The sequence below is a fragment of the Salmo salar genome, chromosome 12 (genome assembly GCF_965601325.2).
Source record: "Salmo salar chromosome 12, fSalSal1, whole genome shotgun sequence".
NCBI classification, from domain to species: domain Eukaryota; kingdom Metazoa; phylum Chordata; class Actinopteri; order Salmoniformes; family Salmonidae; genus Salmo; species Salmo salar.
This window is the reverse complement of record NC_138302.1, coordinates 67416821-67443093: the sequence shown is the minus strand read 5'-3', so window position 1 is coordinate 67443093 and position 26273 is coordinate 67416821. Positions and strand designations below refer to the sequence as shown.

The window sequence follows — 26273 nt, the reverse complement described above, 5'->3', positions numbered from 1 at the left end:
CGGTCAACTGTAAGTGCTGTTATTGTGAAGTGGAAACGTCTAGAAGCAACAACGTCTCAGCCGCGAAGTGGTAGGACACACAAGCTCACAGAATGGGACCGGCAAGTGCTGAAGCACGTGGCACGTAAAAATCATCTGTCCTCGGTTGCAACACTCACTACCGAGTTCCAAACTGCCTCTGGAAACAACATCAGCACAATAAATGTTTGTCGGGAGCTTCATGAAATGTGTTCCCATGGCCGAGCAGCTGCACACAACCCTAAGATCACCATGTGAAATGCAAAGGGTCGGCTGGAGTGGCTTGCCACCATTGGACTCTGGAGCACTTAAAAAGCGTTCTCTGGAGTGATGAATCACACTTCACCATCTGGCAGTCTGTTTGGGTTTGGCGGATGCCAGGAGAACGCTACCTGCATAGTGCCAACTGTAAAGTTTGGTGGAGTTGGAATAATGGTCTTAGGCTGTTTTTCAGGGTTTAGGCAAGGCCCCTTAGCTCCAGTGAAGGGAAATCTTAACGCTACAGCATACAATGACATTCTAGACGAGTCTGTGCTTCCAACATTGTGGCAACAGTTTGGGAAAGGCCCTTTCCGGTAACAAAATGTGGAAAAACTCAAGGGGTCTGAAAACTTCCCGAATGCACTGTATGTAAATGTGTATCCTACCCGATCACCAGGCTCTCCTGCCTTCCCAGCCGGTCCTGGCAACCCCTCTGCACTCTCCCCCTGAAACATAAAAAACACTCAGTACACACTCTGTACACACGCATATACTGTACACACACAGGCGCACACACACAGGCACACACACAGTGCCAACCTTGTCTCCTTTGGCTCCTTGTTGTCCTGTAGATCCTCTGGAACCCTGAGCTCCTGGGTTTCCAGTAGACCCCTGAACACAACAAAGCACAATAAGATATGGTAAATAAGTCAGTTATGGTAACACATCAAACCATAGACGTGTACTGTATAATTATCACCCCAGAGATCTGCAGGATACAAAAAGACACACATGCCACATGTCCAGTGATTGACAGAGCTTACCGGTGATCCCTTCTCCCCCTTCACAGCCAAGCCACTGCCCACTCCTGGAGGTCCCTGTCAGCAGGACAAACAGACACACAGACAGAGAGAGACAGAGAAAGATAACAGAGAGGTGACAATCATTATGCTCCATCATTCCTCCAGAGATATATGCAATGAATCTACAAGACATGCTAGGGATAGCCCTGTACGACTCACCCTCTCTCCGGTGCTGCCCTTGTCTCCCTGAAAGGAGAGAGGGAGAGGAAGAGAGCGAGAGGGATAGAGAGGGATAGAGAGAGAGAGAGAGAGAGAGAGCGAGAGAGAGAGAGGGATAGAGATAGAGAGGGATAGAGAGAGAGAGAGAGAGAGAGAGAGAGAGAGAGAGAGAGAGAGAGAGAGAGAGAGAGAGAGAAATGATTAGTGATTGAGCTTTGTAGTTTTGCAGACTCTACATCCCAGTATAGGAATACGTTTGAATTCTAGACACGCACACGTGTGCCAACACACACCCACTCACACCCACAGAAACACACACACAATGCCCGTCTACTGCACTATGACGAAACATCAAGGCCTCTCCAAGTCTAAAGATGCTGGTTGTCAAGGAAACTGATGGAAGGGCATGATCAGGTGGAAGATGAAAACATAAAGAGGATGATGGCAGATATACTCAAAGGCAGAGAATGAAAAGAACCTAGAAATCTAAAATGTAATCCCACATTATCATATCACAGCCATACTGTTGGGAGGTTACTCTTAAGGTGAAGATATATTTTACATGAGGAAGTAAAATATATATGAACATCCCTCACAGCACTTCAATCATTCCAAGTTAGAACCATCTGAGAACTTTTGAAAAGGGGGCATGTTTTTGGGAGCAACTTGAATTGAACTTGAACTGATGAGGTGCCTGTTAGTGGTGCGCAGGTCAGATTTTTGTTCACCGCCCACCTGCCCGCAATTGCTAATAACTTATCCACAACTGCCCGACTACATGTGATCAAGTGAAATCTGAGGCCCACACCCAACCCTAACCCGCAAATATAGAAAATGCACTATAGGTTACAGTCAAAGACGGCATATATATGTTTCTGCTTAGAATTTCCAACATTTTGGTAGGCTGTTTAATAGTCAACTTGTCTATAATTAGATACATGTAGCTTCTCTTCTGTCATTACATGTTGCCCTAGAAGACTAAATAAACCCTTGCCCAACAGAATAATGTAATAGATCGATAGAATAAATGCTTCAATCTAGTTGACATCGGTACAATTTTCTCTGTCATCTTTAGCAGAACAAAGATGTTAAGGCACTCGGGAGAAAATACAATAAAGCAAGCAAAAAAACCTGAAAGATTTCCTGCGCAAAATGTCCAAATTACATCAGTTTCACCAGTTGTAAGGGAAAAGAAAGCTGTGAAAACGACCCAACATGTTTCTGATAAGATTTCAGTTTGGCATACTTTATGTGGTTGAAATACTATCAGCTTTTATGTTGCTTTTATGATAAAGACAGCACCTCTACAGATGCTATCTAACAAAGCATTGCATGCTCTCAAGATGCAGAAAAAAAGAAATTATATTTCTCCACTCCTGTCCCAAGTCCAAAACACAATATTTAATGATCCTAAACCCTTGCAGATATAACTGCGGGCACTGCGGGTTATGAGTCAACCCCCGCATCACTAGTGCCTGTGAAACGAGTAACAACTCTCTTTCACCCCAATGTGGCCAGGTCAAATCAAATGTTATTTGTCACATGCTTGTAAACAACAGGTGTACACTAACAGTGCAATGCTTACTTATGCCTCCTTATCCAACAATGCAGAGTTAAAGATAAAAAATAAAATAAAATGTGACATGAGGAATAAATATATGGATAAGCTGACAACATCAGGGAAACGATGCACGCGCTTTAATGGGGCAGAAGTCTGTGCGTGTTGTGATCCTGGATGGCCAGACAGCTACCAACAATGACAAGAAACTGCCATGTGGGGAATCGTAAGTGACTCGTTCCATCTAGTTTCATTTTGTTCTTGATACCATGTCTTGTTTTGAGGTGTTTTGACTAACCAACAACTGTAACGGTGTATTAGAGAGACAACAAGTGCTCATTGTGCAAATGTATTTATGTTTTCAATAAACATTGTAGACAAAATATTGTTGACAACATGTCAACTATCTAAGCCAGGGGTAGGCAACCCTGGTCCTGGAGTGTTGCAAGCACTTCCTGTTTTTTGATTTAACCAACCTGGAAGACCAGGTGTGTTGAATTTAGGCAATCACTGAACTGATAAATGAGCTCAGTGGTTCAGGTGTGGTGCCTAGTTGGAACAACATCCTGCAGGACCTGAGGCACTCCAGAAACAGGGTTGGCTACCCCTTGATCTAAGCCAACCCAGTTTGTTTTGCCCCATAGTTGCACAAACATCAGTTCTGTTGCTGAACAACCAACCCGTCTATACACAGTGAATAATGAATAGCAATAACATGCCTATATACAGGGAGTACCAGTCAATGTGCAGGGGTACGCAGTAACTACATACATATTTTTTGTTTTTAACTAGGCGAGCCAGTTAAGAACAAATTCTTATTTACAATGACGGCCTAGGAACAGTGGGTTAACTGCCTTGTTCAGGGGCAGAATAACAGATTTTTACCTTGTCAGCTCGGGGATTCGATCTAGCAACCTTCCAGTTACTAGTCAACCCTCTAACCACTAGGCTACCTGCCACCCCACATATAGGTAGGGTTAAAGTGACTAGGCAAGAGGATATATAATAAAGAATAGCAGCAGTGTATGTGGTGAGTGTGTGTGTATGAGTGTATGAGTGTTTGGCGTCAGTATGCATGTATACGCATGTTATGCGTGTGTGTGCGTATGTAGTGTGTGTGGGTGTGTGTTGGGCTGTCAGTGTAAGTATGTGTGAGTGTGTGGGTAGAGTCCAGTGTGTGTCAGTGCAAGAGAGCAAAAAAGGGTCAATGCAGGTAGTCTGGGTATTTAGCTATTTAGCGGTCTTGTTCAGCAGTCTTAATATGGCTTGGGGGTAACCACTGTTCAGGGTCCTGTTGATTCCAGACTTGGTGCACTGGTACCGCTTGCCGTGCGGTAGCAGAGAGAAATGTTGGGTGGGTAGAGAAATGTTTTTGGGCCTTCCACCACCTGGTATAGACGTCCTGGGTGGCAGGGAGCTCAGACCCGGTGACGTACTGAGCCGTACTCACCACCCTCTGTAGCGCCTTGCGGTTGGGTGCCCTGCAGATGCCTTACTAAGCAGTGATGCAGCCAGTCAAGATGCTCTCAATGGTGCAGCTGTAGAACTTTTTGAGGACCTGAGGGCCCATGCCAAATCTTTTCAGCCTCCTGTAGGGGAAGAGGCGCTGTTGTGCCCTCTTCAAAATTGTGAGGGTGTGTGTGGACCATGTTAATTCCTTAGTGATGTGAACACTGAGGAACCAGAAGCTCTCGACCCGTTCCACTACAGCCCCATTGATGTGGATGGGGGCGTGCTCGCTCCTCCTGTAGTCCACGAAAGGCCCTTACATGTTATACAGGTTACAGGCTGCTGGTACTACTCTCTTTCTCCCCCCATGTGTTCTGTTCACTAGTTACTGTGTCAAGGGCCAGACCAGGGTAACTGACCTTGATGGAGAGGCCGGGGGTGCCTGGTATCCCTGGGCGACCATCCTGTCCAGGGGTCCCTGCAGGTCCCACAAAGCCCTTGGCCCCGTCATTCCCTGGACGCCCTAGGGTACCCTGGGTAACGGAGAGATAGTCATTCATCGTCATTCAGAATGAATTAAACTGAAGAGAATATGACTTACCATCACACGTGTCTGACTGTGTGTGTGTGTGTGTGTGTGTGTGTGTGTGTGTGTGTGTGTGTGTGTGTGTGTGTGTGTGTGTGTGTGGTGTGTGTGTGTGTGTGTGTGCGTGTGCGTGTGTGTGTGTCTCACTGGTACTCCTGGGATCCCTGGTTCCCCTTTCCTCCCGGGCAGACCTCCTCCTGAAACAGCTGACCCTGGCTCACCCTGGAACACCAGAGAAACAGCTTAGTGAACATCCAACACACACAGCAGATGGGATTACCTACAATGTATAGTTCACAGAGGATAAAGAGATGTGCTGTACTCACCCTGTCGCCCCTGTCACCCTTTGTCCCTGGTGCTCCTGTAACCCCAGGATCACCCTGCCACAGAGAAAACATCAAACTTCATAATACAACAACACACACATAAACACAAGATACAGTATAAACAGATCCCATTGGCGTTGCTGAGGGATACTCACGGGATCTCCTCTGACACCCGGTAGCCCCTGTGAACCCTGAAAAAGACAAAATAGCAAAACATATTTTGTTAAACCACGTCTACAGCAGGTTGGACCAATTCAGTGGCAATGTGGTTAGAGTGCCACCCTGAGATTGAAAGGTTGGGGGTTTGATCCCCAATAACTCCATTAATGGGACCAGATGCCTCCCTGCTTGACACTCTGCATTAAGGAGATGGATTGGGGCTAAGGCCCTGCGACAGCCTAGTGTCCTCTCCAGGTGATGTACCTGTACATCAAGCTGCCTGCCCCTATGGGCTGCTCAGAAAAGGCTTACATACTTACAGCAGGTTGACCATCTACTACTTACAGTATAAGAACATCAGGATAAAAAACATGTGTTATTGGCAAGTTGATTGACACATTGTGATTGCCCCTGGCTGTAACTGTGGCCCCTGACTACTCACCGGCACACCTCCAGGGCCTGGGGACCCTGGTCGCCCTGGCAACCCTGGACTCCCATCCAGACCAGGAAAACCCTGGAGAATAAACAACAGTAAATACAGCAGTACAGATGTAGGATCTTAATTTGAGACAGTTTGCTACAGCAGGATAATAATCCTACAGGAAATGTGGATTATAATGAACATACATGTTTGAAGAGGTTGATACATTTTTAGTTTAGTTAGTAAATCAAATCTGACATTTTAAAGTGTAAATTACAAACTTTAGAAGCCAAACTTTAGAAGCCTCAGCAACATTCTTAGCAACAAGAGTGATCAAATTAAGATCCTACATCTGTTCACTACATCACTACAGCAGTACACTACAACAGTACAAGTGTTGAGTATAAGTGTTAATGTGTACTCACCCTCTCCCCCTTCTCCCCTCTGACCCCCACTGAGGGGTCCTCACTTCGGCCAGGCTGACCCTGTCGTCCCTCAGGCCCCCTGGGGCCATCCCTGCCAGGCAAACCATCACGACCCTGGAAATCACACACACACAATCTCAGTGGATGATACGCAAATGCTAATGTTTGAGCTACCAGTATTAGATCAGTAATCAGTGGTGAAAGACTCACAGGCTCTCCTTTGCGTCCGTCAGCACCATCTCTTCCACTCTCTCCCTGTAACAGAGTAACTGATCAGGACATCTGACACAACTACTGACCATAGAGCTTCCAAGACAACATACAGTAACAGAAAATGGTATTAAAACAATTCAATTGTTACCTTTCCTCCTCGCTCTCCCCGGTCACCCTAGAGAGAGTAAAATGAACAGATATGAGAGATAGCAGGGCAAAAAGGGATGAAAAAGAGAGCACACAGAAGTTGTAAGGTATGGTGAGAGTGTAATGATGGCTATGTGTGTGTGGATGGAGGAGGTAAAGTACAGTAACTCACCCGAGGACACTGTATGGTACACTGCTCTGTCACTGGCCCCTGATATAGAAAACAACAACATACACACTGAGACACAGAGCACTCCACCATATAGTTGTCACTGAGTCCCTGGAAATGATTCACTGACTGACTGGGAGAGCTTACATTGACAGCAAAATCATGGGCTCTACAGCATGGTCTGACTTCTAATCTCTCTCTCTCACCTCCCCTCCCTACCAACTTTTCCCCTTTTATCTCACCACTCCCTCTGGTATCCTGGCGACGCCACACAGCAGGTCAGCCAGGTCGGCGTGCAGGGTGCCCAGCTGGGTGGCATCACGGGCATATAGAAGGTTCTGGGTGCTGCCATCTGTCACTGCCTGGCGCAGCTCCTCAGAGTCCGCCCTACCTATACCCACCGCCAGCACCGTCACACCTGATACACACACACACACACACACACACACACACACACACACACACACACACACACACACACACACACACACACACACACACACACACACACACACACACCACACACACTAAATATTGGGCTTTTTTAAATTTATTGTTCAAAATGTTAGTTTTAAAACAGTGTGTGACAAGGGACTGTAGGTTAAAAGTTACTGTAGAAAATTCCATTAGTAGAGATGTGCAGTTGCTGTATATGTGCTTGTGTGTTTAACGCTCTCAACACAGTCTGTGTGAGGCTACCTGAGGCTTTGACAACACTGGCTGGGCCAGTGACGTTGTCGGAGGATTTTTCATCTGCAATGATCACCACCGCACCAGGAACTCTGGGTCTACGACCAGCTGTGGGGCTGAGAAGGAACTGTCTGGTGAACGTCATTGCCTGGCCTGCAGGGAGAGATATATTTAAATATCACCATAGAGATGTATAGAGATCTCAACTTTGTATCTGTGCCATTATGGTATCTGTGACAGCATTGGAATCCCCACTGAGGTTATCTCTATTTTAAAGTAGTATGTTTTCTTCTTCTTTTGATGTTTGAAAAAAGTGTAAAGCTAATATTGGTGATTTACTGCCACCTGCAGTGCTGGAGTCTTGAACCAAGTGTTATGTGTCATTTATTTATTGTGGCCACTAGATGGCGGTGATATAGCTTAAAGCCATTTACAAACTAGGCAAACCAACTTGAAGAAGGCAATGCTCTGAGCATTGGCTGATCGCTCCCAACCTATAGAAATCCCCACCAAGTTAACACTAAAATGGCGGAAGCCCTCAATGGCAATGTCCATGCAAAAATTGGTTATTTTCAAGTAATGATCTCTATACCTCTCAATGTTACATATACACATGCACAGGCACCCACGCGCACACACAAACTCACTCACACACACACTCAAGCACGCATGCACACACACACAAGTACGTACAAAACACACACACCTATAGCATTCCCTGGGCCGTCCTCAAAAGGCGTGGACAGGATCTCCTGAAGCAGCGTCTCACTGTTGCTATGGCGATTGAGCAGGAACCAGACCTTGGGTCGGGCGCTGTACACTACAATCCCCAGCTGGAGGATATAGGAAGAACACGCCACAGAATCACACAGAAGAACACTAGCAGCCAACACACACATATCACAGACGTCTGTATGTGTACATTACCTGTGAGTCCCGTTCTCCAATGGTGGTGAGGGAGCCGGCAGCGCTGGTCAGGAGGGAGAGCAGAGAATCAGCCAGGCTGGCCCGATCCCTGGAACCTGGAACCAGGAATACCACGTCGAGACGACCACCCATACACACTGAGGACAGAGACACAGAGACAGAGGAGGGGTTGGAACATAATGGGCCAGTATGAGGACTAAGGAGAAGGGAGGGAATGGAGTGACCGGTTAAAAAGGAGTGATGTCAGTCTTACCAGTGCGTTCGTCCACTGAGGTCTCAGGGCCCACCTCCCTCTGGAAGTTGGGCTGCAGGGTGAAGCGGTATCTCAGGCCCAGACGTAGCCCTGTCACCCTGTAGGAGCTGGATGACCCAGGCAGCGTGGTGGATTGACCCGGACCAGTATCTGGTTAGAGACCAAACACACACAGGCACACACAAACAAAGATTAGCGATCAACCTTTCATTGTGGAACATAGTCAATAAACTACCAAATGTGACCCCATTATACAGTGTTTCTGTCTCACCTCTCTCCTCTTTCCAGCGCAGGATATATCCTGTGGCACCAGTCAGTGGAACCCAGCCTAACAACACAGAATTCTGGGTAACCTCCGCCACACGCAGACCTGTTACAGGCTGTAGGGGAGCTAAAAGGAGAAGAGGAGGAGTGAGTGATCAGTTAAGAGAGAGACAACCGTATGTGAGTGACTTCAGTAATCGTGTGATAGAGAACATTGAGAGGTTGTGACTATACAACAGTTAGAACCTATAGCCATAACCACAAAAACCTTGGGCTTTTATAAGGTTTGATCTTAGTCAGGTCACATGGTGAGGAAAACTCCTGTCCATAACTATAGTGAATGAAAGGAAAGGAGAGGAGATGGTGTGGGCAGAGAAGTGTACCTGTGGAGGCAGTGATAGTGACAGCTTGACTCTCTCTGTCCCTGAAGATGGCAGCCAGCCTCATTGTGTAGCTCACCCCAGGCCGCAGACCATCCAGGTCAAACGAGGTCGCATCTCGACCTATCAGACGGCTCGATTCAGCCTCACCTGCATGGAACCAGTAGAGAATATTAGAAAACGGAAATAAATATTAGATGCTGCCAAAAAATTGCAGACATTTGTTTGGATGAGCATTTTATGTACGTATCTGTGTGTGTGTGTGTGTGTGTGTGTGTGTGTGGTGTGTGTGTGTGTGTGTGTGTGTGTTTACCCAGGGCTGATCTCCAGTAGATGCGGTACCCTGTGACCCCAGCCATTCCTCTCCAGACCAGACGCAGCACCCCTGGGGTAGCCTCCAGCACCCTGACCCCTTCCACCCGGTCTACAGCAACAGGTTCCCCAGCTACACACACACACACACACACACACACACACACACACACACACACACACACACACACACACACACACACACACACACACACACACACACACACACACAGAAAATGCACAATGAGCAAGGAAATACTGAGAATATTGAAAGAGGGAATACAGTACATAGAAGAACACATCAAAATACCACGTTACAGTACTACTGGACATAGTACTATATAGCAGGGTTGGGGTAATTTCCACTTCTTTCCAGTGAATTCAGGAAGCACACTGACATTCCAATTATCTTCAGTGCTTTTCAATGAGGACCATTTGGAATTGAAATTTAGTTTACTTTCTGATTTGACTGGAATTGACCCCAACCCTGCTACATAGTAATTCTGTAAAGTTGTACCTTCCAATGTTTTCATATCCATTCTAATCAAACAGATGTACAATGTAACCGCACAGTCTCTTTTCTTTAAGACTGTAGTGTAACTCACGTGTTGTGACTCTGACAGAGACTGGGGATCCCTCTCTGTTCTGAACCAGGGCCATGACCTGCACCTCGTACTGAGCCCCTGGGTCCAGCTGCTCCAGGTCCACCGCTGTGAGGTCACCACCTACCAGCTGGCTCCTCTCCTCCCCACCTATACCAAGACAGAAGGGGTGGTGGTAAGTGGTCTGGCACAAAATGGCTGCCATGTTTTATTAATACACAGCAAAATCTCCACTGTTAAATCAACACTGACAGTGTGACATTTAACACTGGTCCAGTGTCTATACGGAGTGTTAAATTAACACACTGCTTAGTTTAAAGCCTTATTTACATATTTCCCAGTGCCTTGCCTTTCGAGTGAAGTGTAAAATGACCACCTACGACTGTATTTGTTAGTGACAAAGACATATATCCATCCATTTTCAGTCCTGTGGCAATCCTAGTGAGATCCTAAGTGAATATGTTATCATTAAAATGTAATTATTTAACACAATACAAAGCGTATGTCATAAAGCCTTAGACTCTTATGGGTTAACTAGAACAACCTTTCAGTAACGGATGCAACGTCTAAGTAACAGAAAATGTATGCTATTTATATTTTAGTAGCACAAGGTCAATTAATCAATCAATGCACATGCAAAAACATAGAAATTGAAACCAGCAATTCTAAAAATCAACCTGCATTAGAGGATGCTGGGAAATATGATAATGGTTTAACACTGGTTATTAACACCAACACTGGGGTTACTTTACACCACTGAGTGTTAATTTATATATATATATGTTAAGTGTGGCTGGTGTGAATAGAGGTAATTCCAATATTAAAATGAGCTATGGATAGTACACTATTTAATCATGAAATATTATGGGAATATCATTCACATTTCAAAACAGTAAAGCTAATCAAATCTCTCACCGTCAATTCGCTTCCAAGCCACACGATAGGCTGTTGCTCCCTGCACGCCCACCCATGTTACTCTGACGACCTCACCGCGGGACTCTTGGGCTTTGAGTGAAGTCACTGTTCCCACCACCACCTGGTCTGAGTCTGAGGACATCGAAGTGGAAGAGATCAGTCACCAATTTACAAGCACTGTTCTATAGGATAGCACTCATTTAATTACTTAATTCAATCTTTAAATTTACTAAGTGAGTGCTAAGTGAAGCTGTTACCATATTGTTGATGGCTAACCAACTCATTCAAATCTACTAGGGGTTATCAAGAAGAGAAGGGGTTAGGGGTCAATTTGGTAATGGAGTGATAGAGTACCTGTTCTGGTGTTCAGGGAGGTGGGGTACCCTTCCCGAGACCCAATCAGTGAGGAGACTGACACCCGGTAGGAAGAGTCTTCCTGAAGGCTGTCGATGGTGAAGGAAGTGACATCAGCGGCCACCGTGCGGGAGGACTCCACTCCTGTAGACAGATGTGGTCAGGCCATAAAGAATGATAGAGAAAGCCTCCCTATATAAACTCAGCAAAAAAAGAAACGTCCTCTCACTGTCAAATGCGTTTATTTTCAACGAACTTAACATGTGTAAATATTTGTATGAACATAAAAAGATTCAACAACTGAGACATAAATTGAACAAGTTCCACAGACATGTGACTAACATAAATGGAATAATGTGTCCCTGAACAGGGGGGGGGGGGGGGCAAAATCAAAAGTAAGTCTATATCTGGTGTGGCCACCAGCTAGTTATTTGCCAGTTATTCCATTGAGATGTTACCCCACTCTTCCACCAAGGCACCTGCAAGTTCCCAGACATTTCTGGGGGGAATGGCCCTAGCTCTCACCCTCTGATCCAACAGGTCCCAGACGTACTCAATGGGATTGAGATCCGGGCTCATCGCTGGCCATGGCAGAACACTGAGATTCCTTTCTTTCAGAAAACCATGCACAGAACGAGCAGTATGGCTGGTGGCATTGTCATGCTGGAGGGTCATGTCAGGATGAGCCTGCAGGAAGGGTACCACATGAGGGAGGAGGATGTCTTCCTTGTAACGCACATCGTTGAAATTGCCTGCAATGGCAACAAGCTCAGTCCGATGATGCTGTGACACACCGCCCCAGACCATGACGGACCCTCTACCTCCATATCGATCTCGCTCCAGAGTACAGACCTCGGTGTAACACTCATTCCTTCGACGATAAACGCAATCCGACCATCACCCCTGGTGAGACAAAACCGTGACTCGTCAGTGAAGAGCACTTTTTGCCAGTCCTGTCTGGTCCAGCGACAGTGGGTTTGTGCCCATAGGCGACGTTGTTGCTGGTGATGTCTGGTGAGGACCTGCCTTACAACAGGCCTACAAGCCCTCAGTCCAGCCTTTCTCAGCCTATTGCGGACAGTCTGAGCACTGATGGAGGGATTGTGCGTTCCTGGTGTAACTCGGGCAGTTGTTATTGCCATCCTGTACCTGTCCCGCAGTTGTGATGTTCGGATGTACCGATCCTGTGCAGGTGTTGTTACACGTGGTCTGCCACAGGCGTCTCACAGACATTGCATGCAATTTATTGCCCTGGCCACATCTGCAGTCCTCATGCCTCCTTGCAGCATACCTAAGGCACGTTCACGCAGATGAGCAGGGACCCTGGGAATCTTTCTTTTGGTGCTTTTCAGAGTCAGCAGAAAGGCCTCTTTAGTGTCCTAAGTTTTCATAACTGTGACCTTAATTGCCTACTGTCTGTAAGCTGTTAGTGTCTTAATGACCGTTCCACAGGTGCATGTTCATTAATTGTTTATGGTTTATTGAACAAGCATGGGAAACAGTGTTTAAACCCTTTACAATGAAGATCTGTGAAGTTATTTGGATTTTTACGAATTATCTTTGAAAGACAGGGTCCTGAAAAGGGGACATTTCTTTTTTTGCTGAGTTTAGTTCCAATTATGCCGTCTGGGAGCGCACAGGCAGCGCCATTGAGGCAATCTCCATTTTGAAGTAGTAAATGTTTTTCTATACAATTGGCTGATCCCTCCTGATGACCTGCTTGGACATGACTCCAACAGGGTCATCAGCCAATAAAGTTGTAAGTCCCACCGAATTGACTACATTAAAATGGTGTAAGCCCTCAATGGCTCTGGCCACGCTAAAACAGCCTTTTGGCCACTAGAGGCCTCTATCATTCTCTATGGGTCAGGCAAAGAGGTGAACGCTACTGGGGATTGCTATTACTGTATTACTAGACTACAGCAACTACTAGACAATCCCAATACAATGCGTTCTTTGAGCCTTAATGTGCTTTGAGACCTAAGGTAAGGATCCTTAGGAATGTAATTTATACGTCAGATAACACCCATCTCACTTATCCTAACCACGCCTACCATTTCCACTGCGCCAGGTAATCTTGTAGCCAGTTGCCCTGGAGACCGGTGACCATGTGATGCGTATCCTCTGAGAGGTGACATCAATGATACGCAGGCCGCTAACTGTGCTTGAGCCGTTGTTGCCATTGGTCCTGGCCGAGAGGGTGACCACCTCCCCGATACGTTGACCAATCACAGCCGCCACGCCCAGGACCACAGCTGTGTCTGGCTGCAGCCCCTCCACCGTATAGGACGAGGCCTCTGGCCCCAGAACACGGGACTGCTCCGCATCTAGGAGAGATACACACTGTTAAAGACACACTGGGACTGGTCTGCATCTAAAGGAGAAGGTGAGAGACAGTAACACATACATACAAAAATAGGGACTGCTGCTATAATTATGTTATCACAACATTGTATTTCTGAGGACTAGTTAATCACAAAATCATTCCAAGCATAATTCAGCTGACACTTACTGTTGCCTTGTCTCCAAGTGACCCTGTACCCTGTCGCCCCGGAAACCCCTGTCCAGGCGATTCTGAGTCGCCGACCATTGGTGTTTGTCACACGCAGGTTAGTCACTCTCTCCAATGCTTGTTCTGAAATCACACATCAATAAGAACATTGCAGTTCAGTGCACCACCAAACTATTTCCCATGTTCAATATCAAACTTACATTTCCCATTTCAAAACATTTTGCCATTTCGTGCCTACTAAACACGGCCCTGTTCTTTTATATCTGTCTGTGCTTGCCTCAGCTCACCTCACCTCCCCTCAGTATCACTATTCACCGCCTATTCATATTGACAATCAGCTGGCAGCCATTCATCACACAGCCACAGCACAGCACTGTTTACCAAACTGGCAAACACACTGCAGCCCTGAGCCAAGATCTGCACGCATTCAATCCATCCCCATCCTGTCTCTCACAGGCTGGAGCACGCACTAGCATTCAATCAGTGTGTGTGTGTGTGTGTGTGTGTGTGTGTGTGTGTGTGTGTGTGTGTGTGTGTGTGTGTGTGTGTGTGTGTGTGTGTGTGTGTGTCTCACCTGCTTTGATGTAGACAGTGACTGGGTCCCCCTCGCTGTCTCCCACCACAGCTGTCACGCTGACCCCATAAGACACGCCCTCTGTCAGACCCCTAAGGTCAAGGGTCGTCTGGCTTCCAGGGATACTGCGGGTTTCCTCTGTTTGCGCTGTAAGTGCAGTGTTAAAACATATGTGGGTTCCGGTCTAAAGTAGTGCACTATATAGGGAAGGAATAAGGCGTCATTTGAGATGTGCCCTTACCTTCAGTGTTGACCATGAGGATACGGTACTGCGTTGCCCCGGCAACCCCTGTCCATCCCAGTCGCACAGTGCTGCCCAGGTACTCTACCACTCGCAGGTTGGACACCCTCCCCACCGGCTGTTCCACTGTACACATGAGGGGGGAGGAAAGTCAGTAAAATGGTGAAACAAATAAAATACAAATAATAAGTGAAATATAGAAGTAAATATAAAATACAAAGGGGCTAAAACAAAGCGGGTTGCCCATGCCCCTATCCCTGACCTGTGGGAGAGGTGGTGACAGGGGTGGCCTCTTCTCGTCCCTCATACAGGGTGAACAAGGTGATGACATACTCAGTGCTGGGCTGCAGCCCTGACAGATCATAAATAGTGGTGTTCCTGGAGAACGACTGACTCTGCATTCTGCCACCTGAGGAGAGAGAGACTACAGTAAGGCAGTTTGGCGTTGACAGTCAGTCAGCGAGGGTACATCTATGTTTGTGTGCGTGGATCGGTGTACTCAATGTTGAGGGGTTTGAAAGTACATGAATCTTTCGCTTGTATGTGTGAGTGTACGTATGTGTGTGTGTCCTTAGGTGTGTATGCGAGCATGAGTGTGTGTGTGTGTGTGTGTGTGTGTCTGACCTTCCCCCTGCCTCCACTCCAGGCGGTATCCCCTGGCAGACTGGATGAAGTTCCAGGTGAGGCGGATGGAGGAGGGCCCGGTGGTGGCTGCCCTCAGCACCTGCTGCTCTAGACGCTCTGCATGGGGGGAACAGAGACACAACACAACCATGGGTCTTATCAACTGATATATCATGCTATGCCAGAATCTCTTAAATGGGGTCAAATTAGGGTCATGATAGGGGTTACACCAAATATTTGATGTATTATAATAATTGATTATGCTTATGTTGTATTAATAGAAGAGGAGGGGCTATGGGACCCCTCCTCCTCCACATATATAGGGTCCTAGACTACTGATTAACAATATATATATTCATTATAAGGTTTTAAAATTGTTCCACAGTCTTTTCTAAGTCTCTGCATCTTATGAAGAAATGGTGTGAGAAATGTGTGAATTATTGCATGGGGTCTGTGAGAAAGCACTTGAAAGATAAACATACAGCCCTGTAGGGGGGTAGAAGAGATAAGAGGCTAGTCAGACATACCTCTATAAATCAACTTGGGGGAGTGGACATTTACTGCTGAGGCTTTAGAAAACACTGGAACTATTGTATCTCTCTTGCAAGTTTGTATAGCTGTGTATGCATGGGCTTGGTCGGATGAGTAGCAGGTAATGACGTATGCAGTAACATCACTAGGGCTGGACTTCGGGCTTAATAAAATAACTTGGGACTTTTCCTATGGGGCAGAACTCAGGAGAGACATCAGTTGTATGTGTGATGTTTGAGCTTTGACTTCTGTTTACAGCTATATTTTGATTAAAATTGTTATGATTTATAAGTGCACATTTTGAGTGTTCCTTATTTGATAAGTAAATAAAACAGAGCACAGAAAAACGGAACCAACAAGGGGATATTTAAGCAATAAGGCACAAGGGGGTGTGGTATATGGCCAATACACCACAGCTAAGGGCTGTTCTTACCACAAACGCCCAAGGTGCCTTGCTATTATAAACTGGTTAGCCAACGTATTTAGAACAGTAAAAATAAATGTTTCGTAATACCCGTGGTATAGCTGATATACCACGGCTTTCAGCCAATCAGCATTCAGGGCTCAAACCACCCAGTTTATAATCAGCTATTAGAGGGGATTTCAATTCATAATGCATCTTAGTTGGACTGCCGGTATACTTGTTTAGAACAACTCTTAGCTACACAAACGTGTGTTTCCCTTCCATTTGAGATCAAAGATCCCAGAGAGGAGCATTAGGAGGCATTCTGTTTTAAATAACTACAGTATGCTACCCCCTCTCTGATTTCAATCCAGACCAAGAAACATGATGATGACTCAACTTTAACTCAAACAGCACAAATCCCTGTTAAGTGAAGACATCCCTCAAAAATGTGTCATACACAGGAAGCGGTATATGTGTGTGTTTTTGTGTGTGTGTTTTCTGCACAGTATACATGTGTGCAACAGATTTAACTTCCAAAAAAGGATAAACTGTAAATATTTAGTAAGCAGAATAATATCATTATCTCTCTTCCTCTATTTCCTCTATTTTCTACTGCCTCTATTATCCTCCTTTACACTACGGTCTGTTGGACGCAGCAGAAAGAGTCTTTCATAAAGGCATTCTTTCACTGGCTAAAATGAACCACAAGTGGAAGTTACTGGGACAAAGACTGAGAGGAAAATAGACTGAGGGGAAAATAGATTGAGAGGAAAATAGCCAGAGAGGAAAATAGAACGAGAGGAAAATAGAATGAGAGGAAAATAGAACGAGAGGAAAATAGAACAAGAGGAAAATAGAAGGAGAGGAAAATAGAAGGAGAGGAAAATAGAAGGAGAGGAAAATAGAAGGAGAGGAAAATAGAAGGAGAGGAAAATAGAACGAGAGGAAAATAGAATGAGAGCGAGAGAGGAGGAGAGGGAAATCTGTTTGTGTTTCAGTGATCTCTCCAAATTTGCTTAACTTTGTAAAATGATTAGGAAGTTACTGAATCGTGTGTGTTGTGTATGCGTGTTGTGTGTGTGTGTGTGTGTGTGTGTGTGTGTGTGTGTGTGTGTGTGTGTGTGTGTGTGTGTGTGTGTGTGTGTGTGTGTGTGTGTGTGTGTGTGTGTGTGTGTGTGTGTGTGTGTGTGTGTGCGTGTGTGCAGTGCAGTGCAGTGCAGTGCATACATGGGTGTGTGTGTAGCTCTATACCTATCTTGAACCTGGTGGTAGCACCAGGACCCTCTGTGTTGCCTTCGTAGAGAGCGATGACAGTGACAATGTACTCAGTGTCTGGCTGCAGGTTCAACAGGGTGTGAGTCTCACTGTCACCAGCCACCTCCACAGATTCCACATCACGACCTGGGATAGACACAGAGGCAGGGGGAAAGGAGAGATGGGTGGGGGGAGAGGAGGGTGGGGGGAAAGGAGAGGAGAGAGGGGTGGGGGGAAGGAGAGGGGGTGGGGAGAGAGGTGTGGTGAAAGGAGAGGTGGGTGGGAGGAGAGGAGACAGGAGAGATGGGTGGGGTGAGAGGAGGGTGGGGGGAAAGGAGAGGTGGGTGGGTGGGGGCGAGGAGAGAGGGGAGTGGGGAGAGGAGAGGGGGGTGGGGAGAGGAGAGGAGAGATTGTTGGGAGAGAGGAGAGAGTGGGAGAGGAGAGATGGGTGGGTGGGGGAGAGGAGAGAGGGGTGTGGGGAGAGGAGAGGGGGTGGGGGAGAGGAGAGAGGGGGGAGAGGAGAGACGGGGGAGAGAGTAGAGACGGGGGAGAGGAGAGAGGGGTGTGGGGAGAGGAGAGGGGGGTGGGGGGAGAGGAGGGAGGGGGAGAGGAGAGATGGGTGGGGGAGAGGAGAGATGGGTGGGGGAGAGGAGAGAGGGGGAGAGAGGAGAGATGGGGGAGAGGAGAGAGGGGGGAGAAGAGAGATGGGTGTGGGAGAGGAGAGAGGGGGAGAGAGGAGAGACGGGGAGAGGGGGGAGAAGAGAGATGGGTGGGAGAGAGGGGGAGAGAGGAGAGATGGGGAGAGGAGAGAGGGGGGAGAAGAGAGATGGTTGGGGGAGAGGAGAGCAGAGGAGAGAAGATAGAGGAAGGTATGGAGGGGTGAAAGAAAAGGACAAGGACAGTAGTTGTGCACACATAAATTGTGTCACTGACTGCTCACTATACAAAGTATTAACAGCCTTGCTGATTCTCTCATAAATTCCATTCTGTGTCACTATAGATTTCTGAAGAACAACCCTTCTGTGTAAATATAAATGTTAATAAGGTAAGTCTATATTGATTGGTGCATGTGTATACTGGCACATAATCTGCTGTCAATGGTCACTGTCTCTCTCCTTACCGGTGAATGGTCCCCAGACCAGTCTGTAGGCCCTGGCTCCACCCACTCCTCTCCACAACACCCGGACACTACGCTCTGACACAGTATCCACTGACAGCTGTTGGGCCGCTTCTAGACGCACTGCAAGACACACACAACACACACACGCAAAAGCACACAAAAATAGTGCTAAACACAGTGCACATGAAATAGGGCACAAATGAACATATATGAGAGCTTCAGACTTTTTATGTTTACTGCAGTGCAAATAGTCACCACCAGATGGCAGTATGACGTTCTAACAATTTGAAAGAATAGCGTCAGAGAAAGACGTGCAAAGCTCCCTATCTGGCGATGACAACCTTTCTGATCACTGTTACCTTTCCACCTATGGTTCACATAAAGTCACAAATGCATGAGGCCAATCGGTATGGTTTTCATGGCATGAAATCCATCCATCCAAAAACAGTTCCAAATGATTTCCTCTTAATATAGCCTTCACACGACTGCCACAAGGTACTGTGCTTGCTGTGAGGTCAGGCTCAGGAGCATGACAACTGTAGAACTTCTGTTCTCCTCTTCCATTGACAAACAATGGCTCACAACAATGGCTCAAATTGTGTTTGACCAGATACAATGTTATTTCACAGGAAACAAATTGACAACAGAATTTCAGCATGCTTATAGGGAAGGACACTCAACAAGCATAGCACTTACACAAATGACTGATGATTGGCTGAGAGAAATTGATCATAAAATTATTATGGGGCTGTCTTGTTAGACTTCAGTGCAGCTTTTGACATTATCAATCAAAGTCTGCTGCTGGAAAAACTTTTACACCTCCTGCTATTATGTGGATAAAGAGTTACCTGTCTAACAGAACACAGAGGGTGTTCTTTAATGGGAACCTCTGAAATATAATCCAGTTAGAATCAGGAACTCCCCAGGGCAGTTGTTTAGGCCACCTGTTTTATTTTCAATTTTTACTAATGACATGCCACTGGCTTTGAGTAAAGCTAGTGTGTCTATGTATGCGGATGACTGCAACACTCAACAAAGAGCTGCTGTTAGTTTCAGAGTGTGTGGCAAGTAATAATTTAGCCCTATATATTTCTAAAACTAAAAGCATTGTATTTGGAACAAAACACTCACTAAACCTCAACTAAATCTTGAAATAAATAATGTGGAAATTGAGCAAGTTGAGATGACTAAACTGCTTAGATTGTAAACTGTCATGGTCAAAACATATTGATACAACAGTAGCTAAAATGGGGAGAAGTCTGTCTATAATAAAGCGATGCTCTACCTTCTTAACAGCACTATCAACAAGGCAGGTCCTACAGGCCCTTGTTTTGTCGCACCTGGACTACTGTTCAGTCGTGTGGTCAGGTGCCACAAAAAAGGACTTAGGAAAATTGTAATTGGCACAGAACAGGGCAGCACGGCTGGCCCTTGGATGTACACAGAGAGCTAATATTAATAATATGCATGTCAATCTCTCCTGGCTCAAAGTGGAGAAGAGACTGACTTCATCACTACTTGTATATAGGAGAGGTACTGACATGTTGAATGCACCAAGCTGTCTGTCTAAACTACTGGCACACAGCTCGGACACCCATGCATACCCCCAAGACATGCCACCAGAGGTCTCTTCACAGTCCCCAAGTCCAGAACAGACTATGGGAGGTCCACAGTACTACATAGAGCCATGACTACATGGAACTCTATTCCACATCAGGTAACTGATGCAAGCAGTAAAATTATATTTACACACACACACACACACAAACACACACACACACACACACACACACACACACACACACACACACACACACACACACACACACACACACACACACACACACACACACACACACACACACACATTTAGTACTGTAGATATGTGGTAGTGGTGGAGTAGGGGCCTGAGGACACACAGTGTGTTGTGAAATCTGTGAAAGTATTGTAATGTTTTAAAAATTATATAAACTGCCTTAATTTTGCGGGACCCCAGGAAGAGGAGCTGCTGCTTTGGCAAAATACAAATACAAATACATCAATAATGTGAAGTTCACTTAGAACAGAAGATGATATAATGATGCATCATGCAGTACTGACTGAGGGTAATGGGAGAGAGTGGGTGAGGTGTACTTACATGTCCGTGAGGTGAGGGTGGCGGGGGAGGCAGAGTTTCGGGGGAACAGCGGGTAGAGGGTGAGGAAGTACTCTGTGTCGGGCAGTAGCCTCTCCAGGGTGACAGAAGTAGAGTCTGCAGCCAGAGACTGCTCCAATAGCTGGGCCTTGGGCTGACCTGTCAATCAATCACAGCCAGCCATTCACAAGGGTTAGAGCAGGCAACAGGCAAGTAAATACACAGCTGACTATAGACATCTTTAAATGCACATGCTTGTGCTTGTAGTGTATGTGTATAATATGAGGAAGATCAAGAGCAGTCTGGAGAACCGTTTGTGTGTGTGTGTGCCTGCCTCTCTGTATGTCTGTCTGTCTGTCTGTCTGTCTGTCTGACCTGCAGTCTGAGGCAACCCCAGCCCCACCCAGCTCCACACGCACTTTCAGGCTGTTGCCAAGGCAATGCGCCAGCCTGAGAGGAATGTGTTGCCTGGCGAAATGGGCACAGATCATTATCCTACCACAGACAAGGCATACAAGGGGTGTGTGTGTGTGTGTGTGTGTGTGTGCGTGCGTGCGTACGTGCGTGTGTGTGTTGTGCAGAGATTGTCAGTATTTCTGTTAGTGAGAGGAAAATATGTATTTCAATTACTTTTGAGTATTTTGTCATATGTATTTCATCGGCCTAAACTACAATCCATATATTTTGTAACAAGATACTTTCAAGACCTATAATTTATATATTTGAAATACAAAATACTTCTTCTATATCATTTTGTATAACAGTTCACAATTTTGTTACCCCCTTTCACCCTGCATTAGTATCAGAAGTCTGATGACACTTGGTGTGATAAATGACCAAAATGTAAATGTAAAAATGAACACTTGCAAAGCCTGCTTGGTCATTTAGTAGACACTCTTATCCAGAGCGACTTACAGTCAGTGCATACTGCATTCAACTAAAGTAGATAAACAACCACATATCACAGTCATAGCAAGTGGAATGTTTTTTGTTACCATTACTGAGAATGTTGCTGTAGTACTTGCAAATGTATCTTGTATTTAGAAAAGACAAAATACCTGTATTTTAGTTTGATACATTGGTCTTTAGAGTATCTTGTATTTTTAACAAGACACATCGAAATGTATCTTTTGCCCATCTCTGTGGGTGTGGATGTACTGAGTGCATGATTTAGGGCCTGCAGTTGCTTGCTCCTACACAAAGAATGGCTCCCCCATGTGAAAACTAGGTGAATTACAACAGTACTAGGCTGCATTCAAAACAAATCTCCCGCCTTACTGCATCCCATTTCCCTTAACGGTGAGTTTTGATGGGGTTAAGAATTAACATAAAATCAGGAAAAAGGACCAGACTTGAATGCAACACTTTGACTAGTTGCCCTCAACGCAGCTCCTTACTAACTCAACGAACACCCGCTGCTGCTAACTGCCAATCAGCTTCCAAGCCTGTAGCAACGTTTTAAAGAGTTGACGTTACCGCAGCTCCTCAACATCATCAGCTGCAACTCATTGCTAATCAGCCTCCACACCTGTCCTCACTCTCCGTAATCACCACTGCCGCCCTACTTAAATCTGACCAAACTAAGATTCCTCCTCTGTGTTGTGCAGTGCATGTCGCATTCTACGGCACTGTGTGGTACTAGCCTTCTCAAGTGTCTCTTAGGTTCTTCCAAGGATCTCCTGGGGGGTTGCCATCACCATAGCAGCCTAACTACCATGGCGTGATGGATGTCTACCTGCCTTTGGCTTCATCCAGCTCATTCTCATCCCCTCCTGAATCCTTCTCGCATCCGTTAAATTTTTTTACATAAATATTCTAAGCCCATTTCAATGTCTGGTCCTTCAACTCGTAAAACCAGAGTCGGTGCCTCCTCTTGACAACGCTTCGCTTGAAACGTGCATAAACTAGAGAAGAGTTCAACTTTTTCTGGCGCTCCGCTAGCAGGGTTCTCGCCACTCACAATCCCCCAAACATTTCTCTGCATGCACTTGTTGAAAATGAATGGGGGCAGAAATTCTCCTGCTGAATTCCTTGTTGGTAAAAACCATACGTTACATGGTGGAGACTCGCGCTTGAGCCGTTTACTTTCAGTTTTGGCACACCGGATTCAAACGGCTATAAAAACTTTTTTATTGTTGAAAATATATTTCACAGCGATTTAGATGGTACAATGAATGATTTCCTACACTATTCAGTGCTTGTTTTCTGAAATTGAGCGAACAGTAGAATTTTAGCAACCAGGAAATGACAGAGCGATGTTTACATTGGCCGTTTCCACTAAATGACACAGTCACAAATTCAAAACAGATTTCCCTTTTTGACAACAGAAGCCTTTTGTTGTAAAATAGAAATTCTGCATTTTAGAATGCGATTTTGCATGTGCCCAAAATATTTTTTGGGAGAAAAATATTATGAAACACTATCATTCCACTATTACTGCAGATATATTATGGAAATTGTGTGTAGTACCCTTAAAGAATACACACGGACCTAATTTAAAACAAACACATAAGAGTGCCAGTCTGTCCTCCTAAAGGTTCTCCATGTGAGACTGGTACTCCTGCCACACCCTGACTCAGGGATGGAGCTGCCACGCTGAGTTATGGTGTGCGTATGGTGGTAGTTCCTCTGGGGCACGTCACACCACGCACCTCAACACACCCCATAAATAGATCTGACATAACACACGCTTTCCCTGTATAGAATTGCAGCCACATTCAATCCCTACTACACACCTGAAGTTTCCCTACGTCTCTCCTGCATAGTTTTTAACGTCTCTGTAAAACTATCTGTCAAAGTGTATGTGATATTTGTGGTAATGATTGGGTAATAAAACTCTTCGTTGCCAGGCAGGGAGCGACGGAGGGCGGTATAAGGTAAGACATCGTATCTCCACCATAGTACTGCATACTACCCTGCTGTCCTTAAAACTACACACAGATTTACATTTCTCAACTTGCCACATGTAGGTTTTTATCCCCATCCCTCCCTCTCTCCCCCCTTTCTGTGTCTGTTACACTCTCACCTGCAAAGAAAAGATGTAAGGAGTTTAGTGTTTTGTAACGTCAGTTAACATGAAAGCATGTATTTCTCCTTCATCTGTGAACAATCAATCAAATGTATGTTATAAAGCCCTGTTTACATCAGCAGTTGTCACAAAGAATGAGAGTATGCTTGACTGAGCAGTAGTCGGAGTATAGGTGTTTAGGAATGTGTGCGTGTCTGTGTGAGCATGAGTGTGTGTGTTTGTGCATGCGTGCACGTGTCTCACCTCGGGGTCCGTAGGTGAGTCGGTAGCCCTGGAACTGTGAGGTGGGAGCGTCCCAGGTCAGAGAGAGGGAGAAGAAACCAGCCTGGACCAGACGAAGACCGGACACCCCCGGTAGCGAGTCTGAGAAACGAGGGGTGGAGAGGGAGGGGTGAGAGGCAGATGAGACATACGTGTGTTCTACGAGGATGGTTTGGCTTCACATTAGAGAGTGACACATTGAGGAGAAACGGGAGAGAACTTGTTAGTGCCTAAAGAAAGACAGATGTGGAGAGAGGAGATGATATGACATGTCATTAAGAGATAAGAAAGACTGTGTTGGTATGGTATCCAGAACTCATCTAAAATATACATAGATTGAAAGTAAAGATAAAGCTCCATTTATAAAGTGGTCTTGCTTCTTCCTGTCATCCCCATATCCTCCCCTTCCACACCCGTCTGTCAAATGTAATTGAAATGCATTGACATTTTACTCTCTCCTTCTCTCCTCCAGGCTTCCACTCCCCCTCTTCCTCCCTGCATCTTTCTGTGTGTACTCACTGATTCGTGCATTGGTTTCTAATTATCTCAGCTTCTCCCCTCTCTCCCTCGATCTGCTGCCTCTGTCCCACCCTCTCTCTGTGAACTCACTGGTTCTTGCCTTGGCGGACACAGGCTCTCCCACACTGTTGGGATACTGGGCGATGATCGTCACCAGGTAGTCTGTCCCTGACTTCAGCTCTCTGGCCACGAAGCTCCTCTGACTTGCAGACACCGTCTCCTGCAGGGGGAGAAGGAGGGGTTTGGACATTAGACAGAGGTGCTCAGTTCTGCTCCCCTGAGGGGCTGCAGCATCATCTGATTTTTGATAAGAGACTGGTTTCTACCTGAAAAACTAGGCGTGTGTGCACTTTCTAGACAAACAGGATCACAAAGAAAAGCAGCAGGATTGCAGAACTTGATGATTGTACTTGTGCACCCCTGATACAAAGCTACTGCTGTAAATGGGTCTTCAATGTAATAACATAGCAACAGGTTTTGTCAAAGCCTTTGACTGGGGTGATGTTTCCTTTAATCTATGTCATTCCTCATTATGGTCATGAGTAGGGTTTCAAAGGGAGGGTATATTACTGGAAACATTCTAAGTTTACCAGTAAACTACCAGAAGTCTGGTAAATTTAAAGAATTGTATGTATTTATCACAAGACATCTAGTGGCCTTTTTGGGTTCTTCAGATTATCAAAAGTCTAATTATCTCTGGCCCTCTGTGTGGCCTCATCACATCAAATATATAAAATATTAAAATAAGATGATTTAAAAAAGAAAAGAATGACGAACCTGTAAAACATTATACCAAATATAAACCATCAACTTAGTGAATACCATTGGTGTTCAATCTGAGGGTTTCAGTATGAAATCTATTTATTTATTTTACTACTGTATGTCAATATCTCTTTGTTGTTGTAAATGTTTTGGCACCAAACTGGTGGCAGTTGTGAAAAAAGTCAAAGAGAAGAGTTGCAGAGTTCATTAAAAATAATGCAATTGTTGATTAGATGCTTTTTTTAAATTAATTAGGCAATTTTCTCTTGAACCATATGGTTTATCCACTAGAAACTCATGGACCATATGGTTTATCCACTAGAAACACATGGACCATATGGTTTATCCACTAGAAACTCATGGACCATATGGTTTATCCACTAGAAACTCATGGACCATATGGTTTATCCACTAGAAACTCATGGACCATATGGTTTATCCACTAGAAACTCATGGACCATATGGTCTATCCACTAGAAACTCATGGACCATATGGTTTATCCACTAGAAACTCATGGACCATATGGTTTATCCACTAGAAACTCATGGACCATATGGTTTATCCACTAGAAACTCATGGACCATATGGTTTATCCACTAGAAACTCATGGACCATATGGTTTATCCACTAGAAACTCATGGACCATATGGTCTATCCACTAGAAACTCATGGACCATATGGTTTATCCACTAGAAACTCATGGACCATATGGTTTATCCACTAGAAACTCATGGACCATATGGTCTATCCACTAGAAACTCATGGACCATATGGTTTATCCACTAGAAACTCATGGACCATATGGTTTATCCACTAGAAACTCATGGACCATATGGTTTATCCACTAGAAACTCATGGACCATATGGTCTATCCACTAGAAACTCATTACCCATATGGACACAGATACAGTATAA

General features: G+C 45.4%; 1 protein-coding gene across 2 annotated transcripts in view; it reads right to left on the bottom strand.

The window, feature by feature from the left end:
* Positions 1–26273, bottom strand: part of LOC106565565 (collagen alpha-1(VII) chain-like) — a 93092-nt gene that overhangs the window by 44729 nt on the left and 22090 nt on the right. For both annotated transcript variants that reach the window (XM_014132828.3, XM_045691645.2), the window contains exons 8-42: positions 24686–24815; positions 24059–24178; positions 20791–20946; positions 18654–18773; positions 17531–17680; positions 15343–15459; positions 14981–15127; positions 14719–14844; positions 14478–14624; positions 13904–14026; positions 13446–13718; positions 11392–11535; positions 11038–11169; positions 10126–10272; positions 9522–9653; positions 9212–9358; positions 8836–8955; positions 8565–8714; positions 8312–8448; positions 8091–8217; positions 7394–7537; positions 6937–7112; positions 6698–6736; positions 6527–6553; positions 6376–6420; positions 6166–6279; positions 5762–5833; positions 5316–5351; positions 5161–5214; positions 4982–5056; positions 4668–4781; positions 1242–1268; positions 1044–1097; positions 820–891; positions 666–725 (exon numbers count right to left, since the gene is read on the bottom strand). In XM_014132828.3, the coding sequence (XP_013988303.3) occupies positions 666–725; positions 820–891; positions 1044–1097; positions 1242–1268; positions 4668–4781; positions 4982–5056; positions 5161–5214; positions 5316–5351; positions 5762–5833; positions 6166–6279; positions 6376–6420; positions 6527–6553; positions 6698–6736; positions 6937–7112; positions 7394–7537; positions 8091–8217; positions 8312–8448; positions 8565–8714; positions 8836–8955; positions 9212–9358; positions 9522–9653; positions 10126–10272; positions 11038–11169; positions 11392–11535; positions 13446–13718; positions 13904–14026; positions 14478–14624; positions 14719–14844; positions 14981–15127; positions 15343–15459; positions 17531–17680; positions 18654–18773; positions 20791–20946; positions 24059–24178; positions 24686–24815 (3954 nt within the window). The remainder of the gene's footprint in view (positions 1–665; positions 726–819; positions 892–1043; positions 1098–1241; positions 1269–4667; positions 4782–4981; positions 5057–5160; positions 5215–5315; positions 5352–5761; positions 5834–6165; positions 6280–6375; positions 6421–6526; positions 6554–6697; positions 6737–6936; positions 7113–7393; positions 7538–8090; positions 8218–8311; positions 8449–8564; positions 8715–8835; positions 8956–9211; positions 9359–9521; positions 9654–10125; positions 10273–11037; positions 11170–11391; positions 11536–13445; positions 13719–13903; positions 14027–14477; positions 14625–14718; positions 14845–14980; positions 15128–15342; positions 15460–17530; positions 17681–18653; positions 18774–20790; positions 20947–24058; positions 24179–24685; positions 24816–26273) is intronic.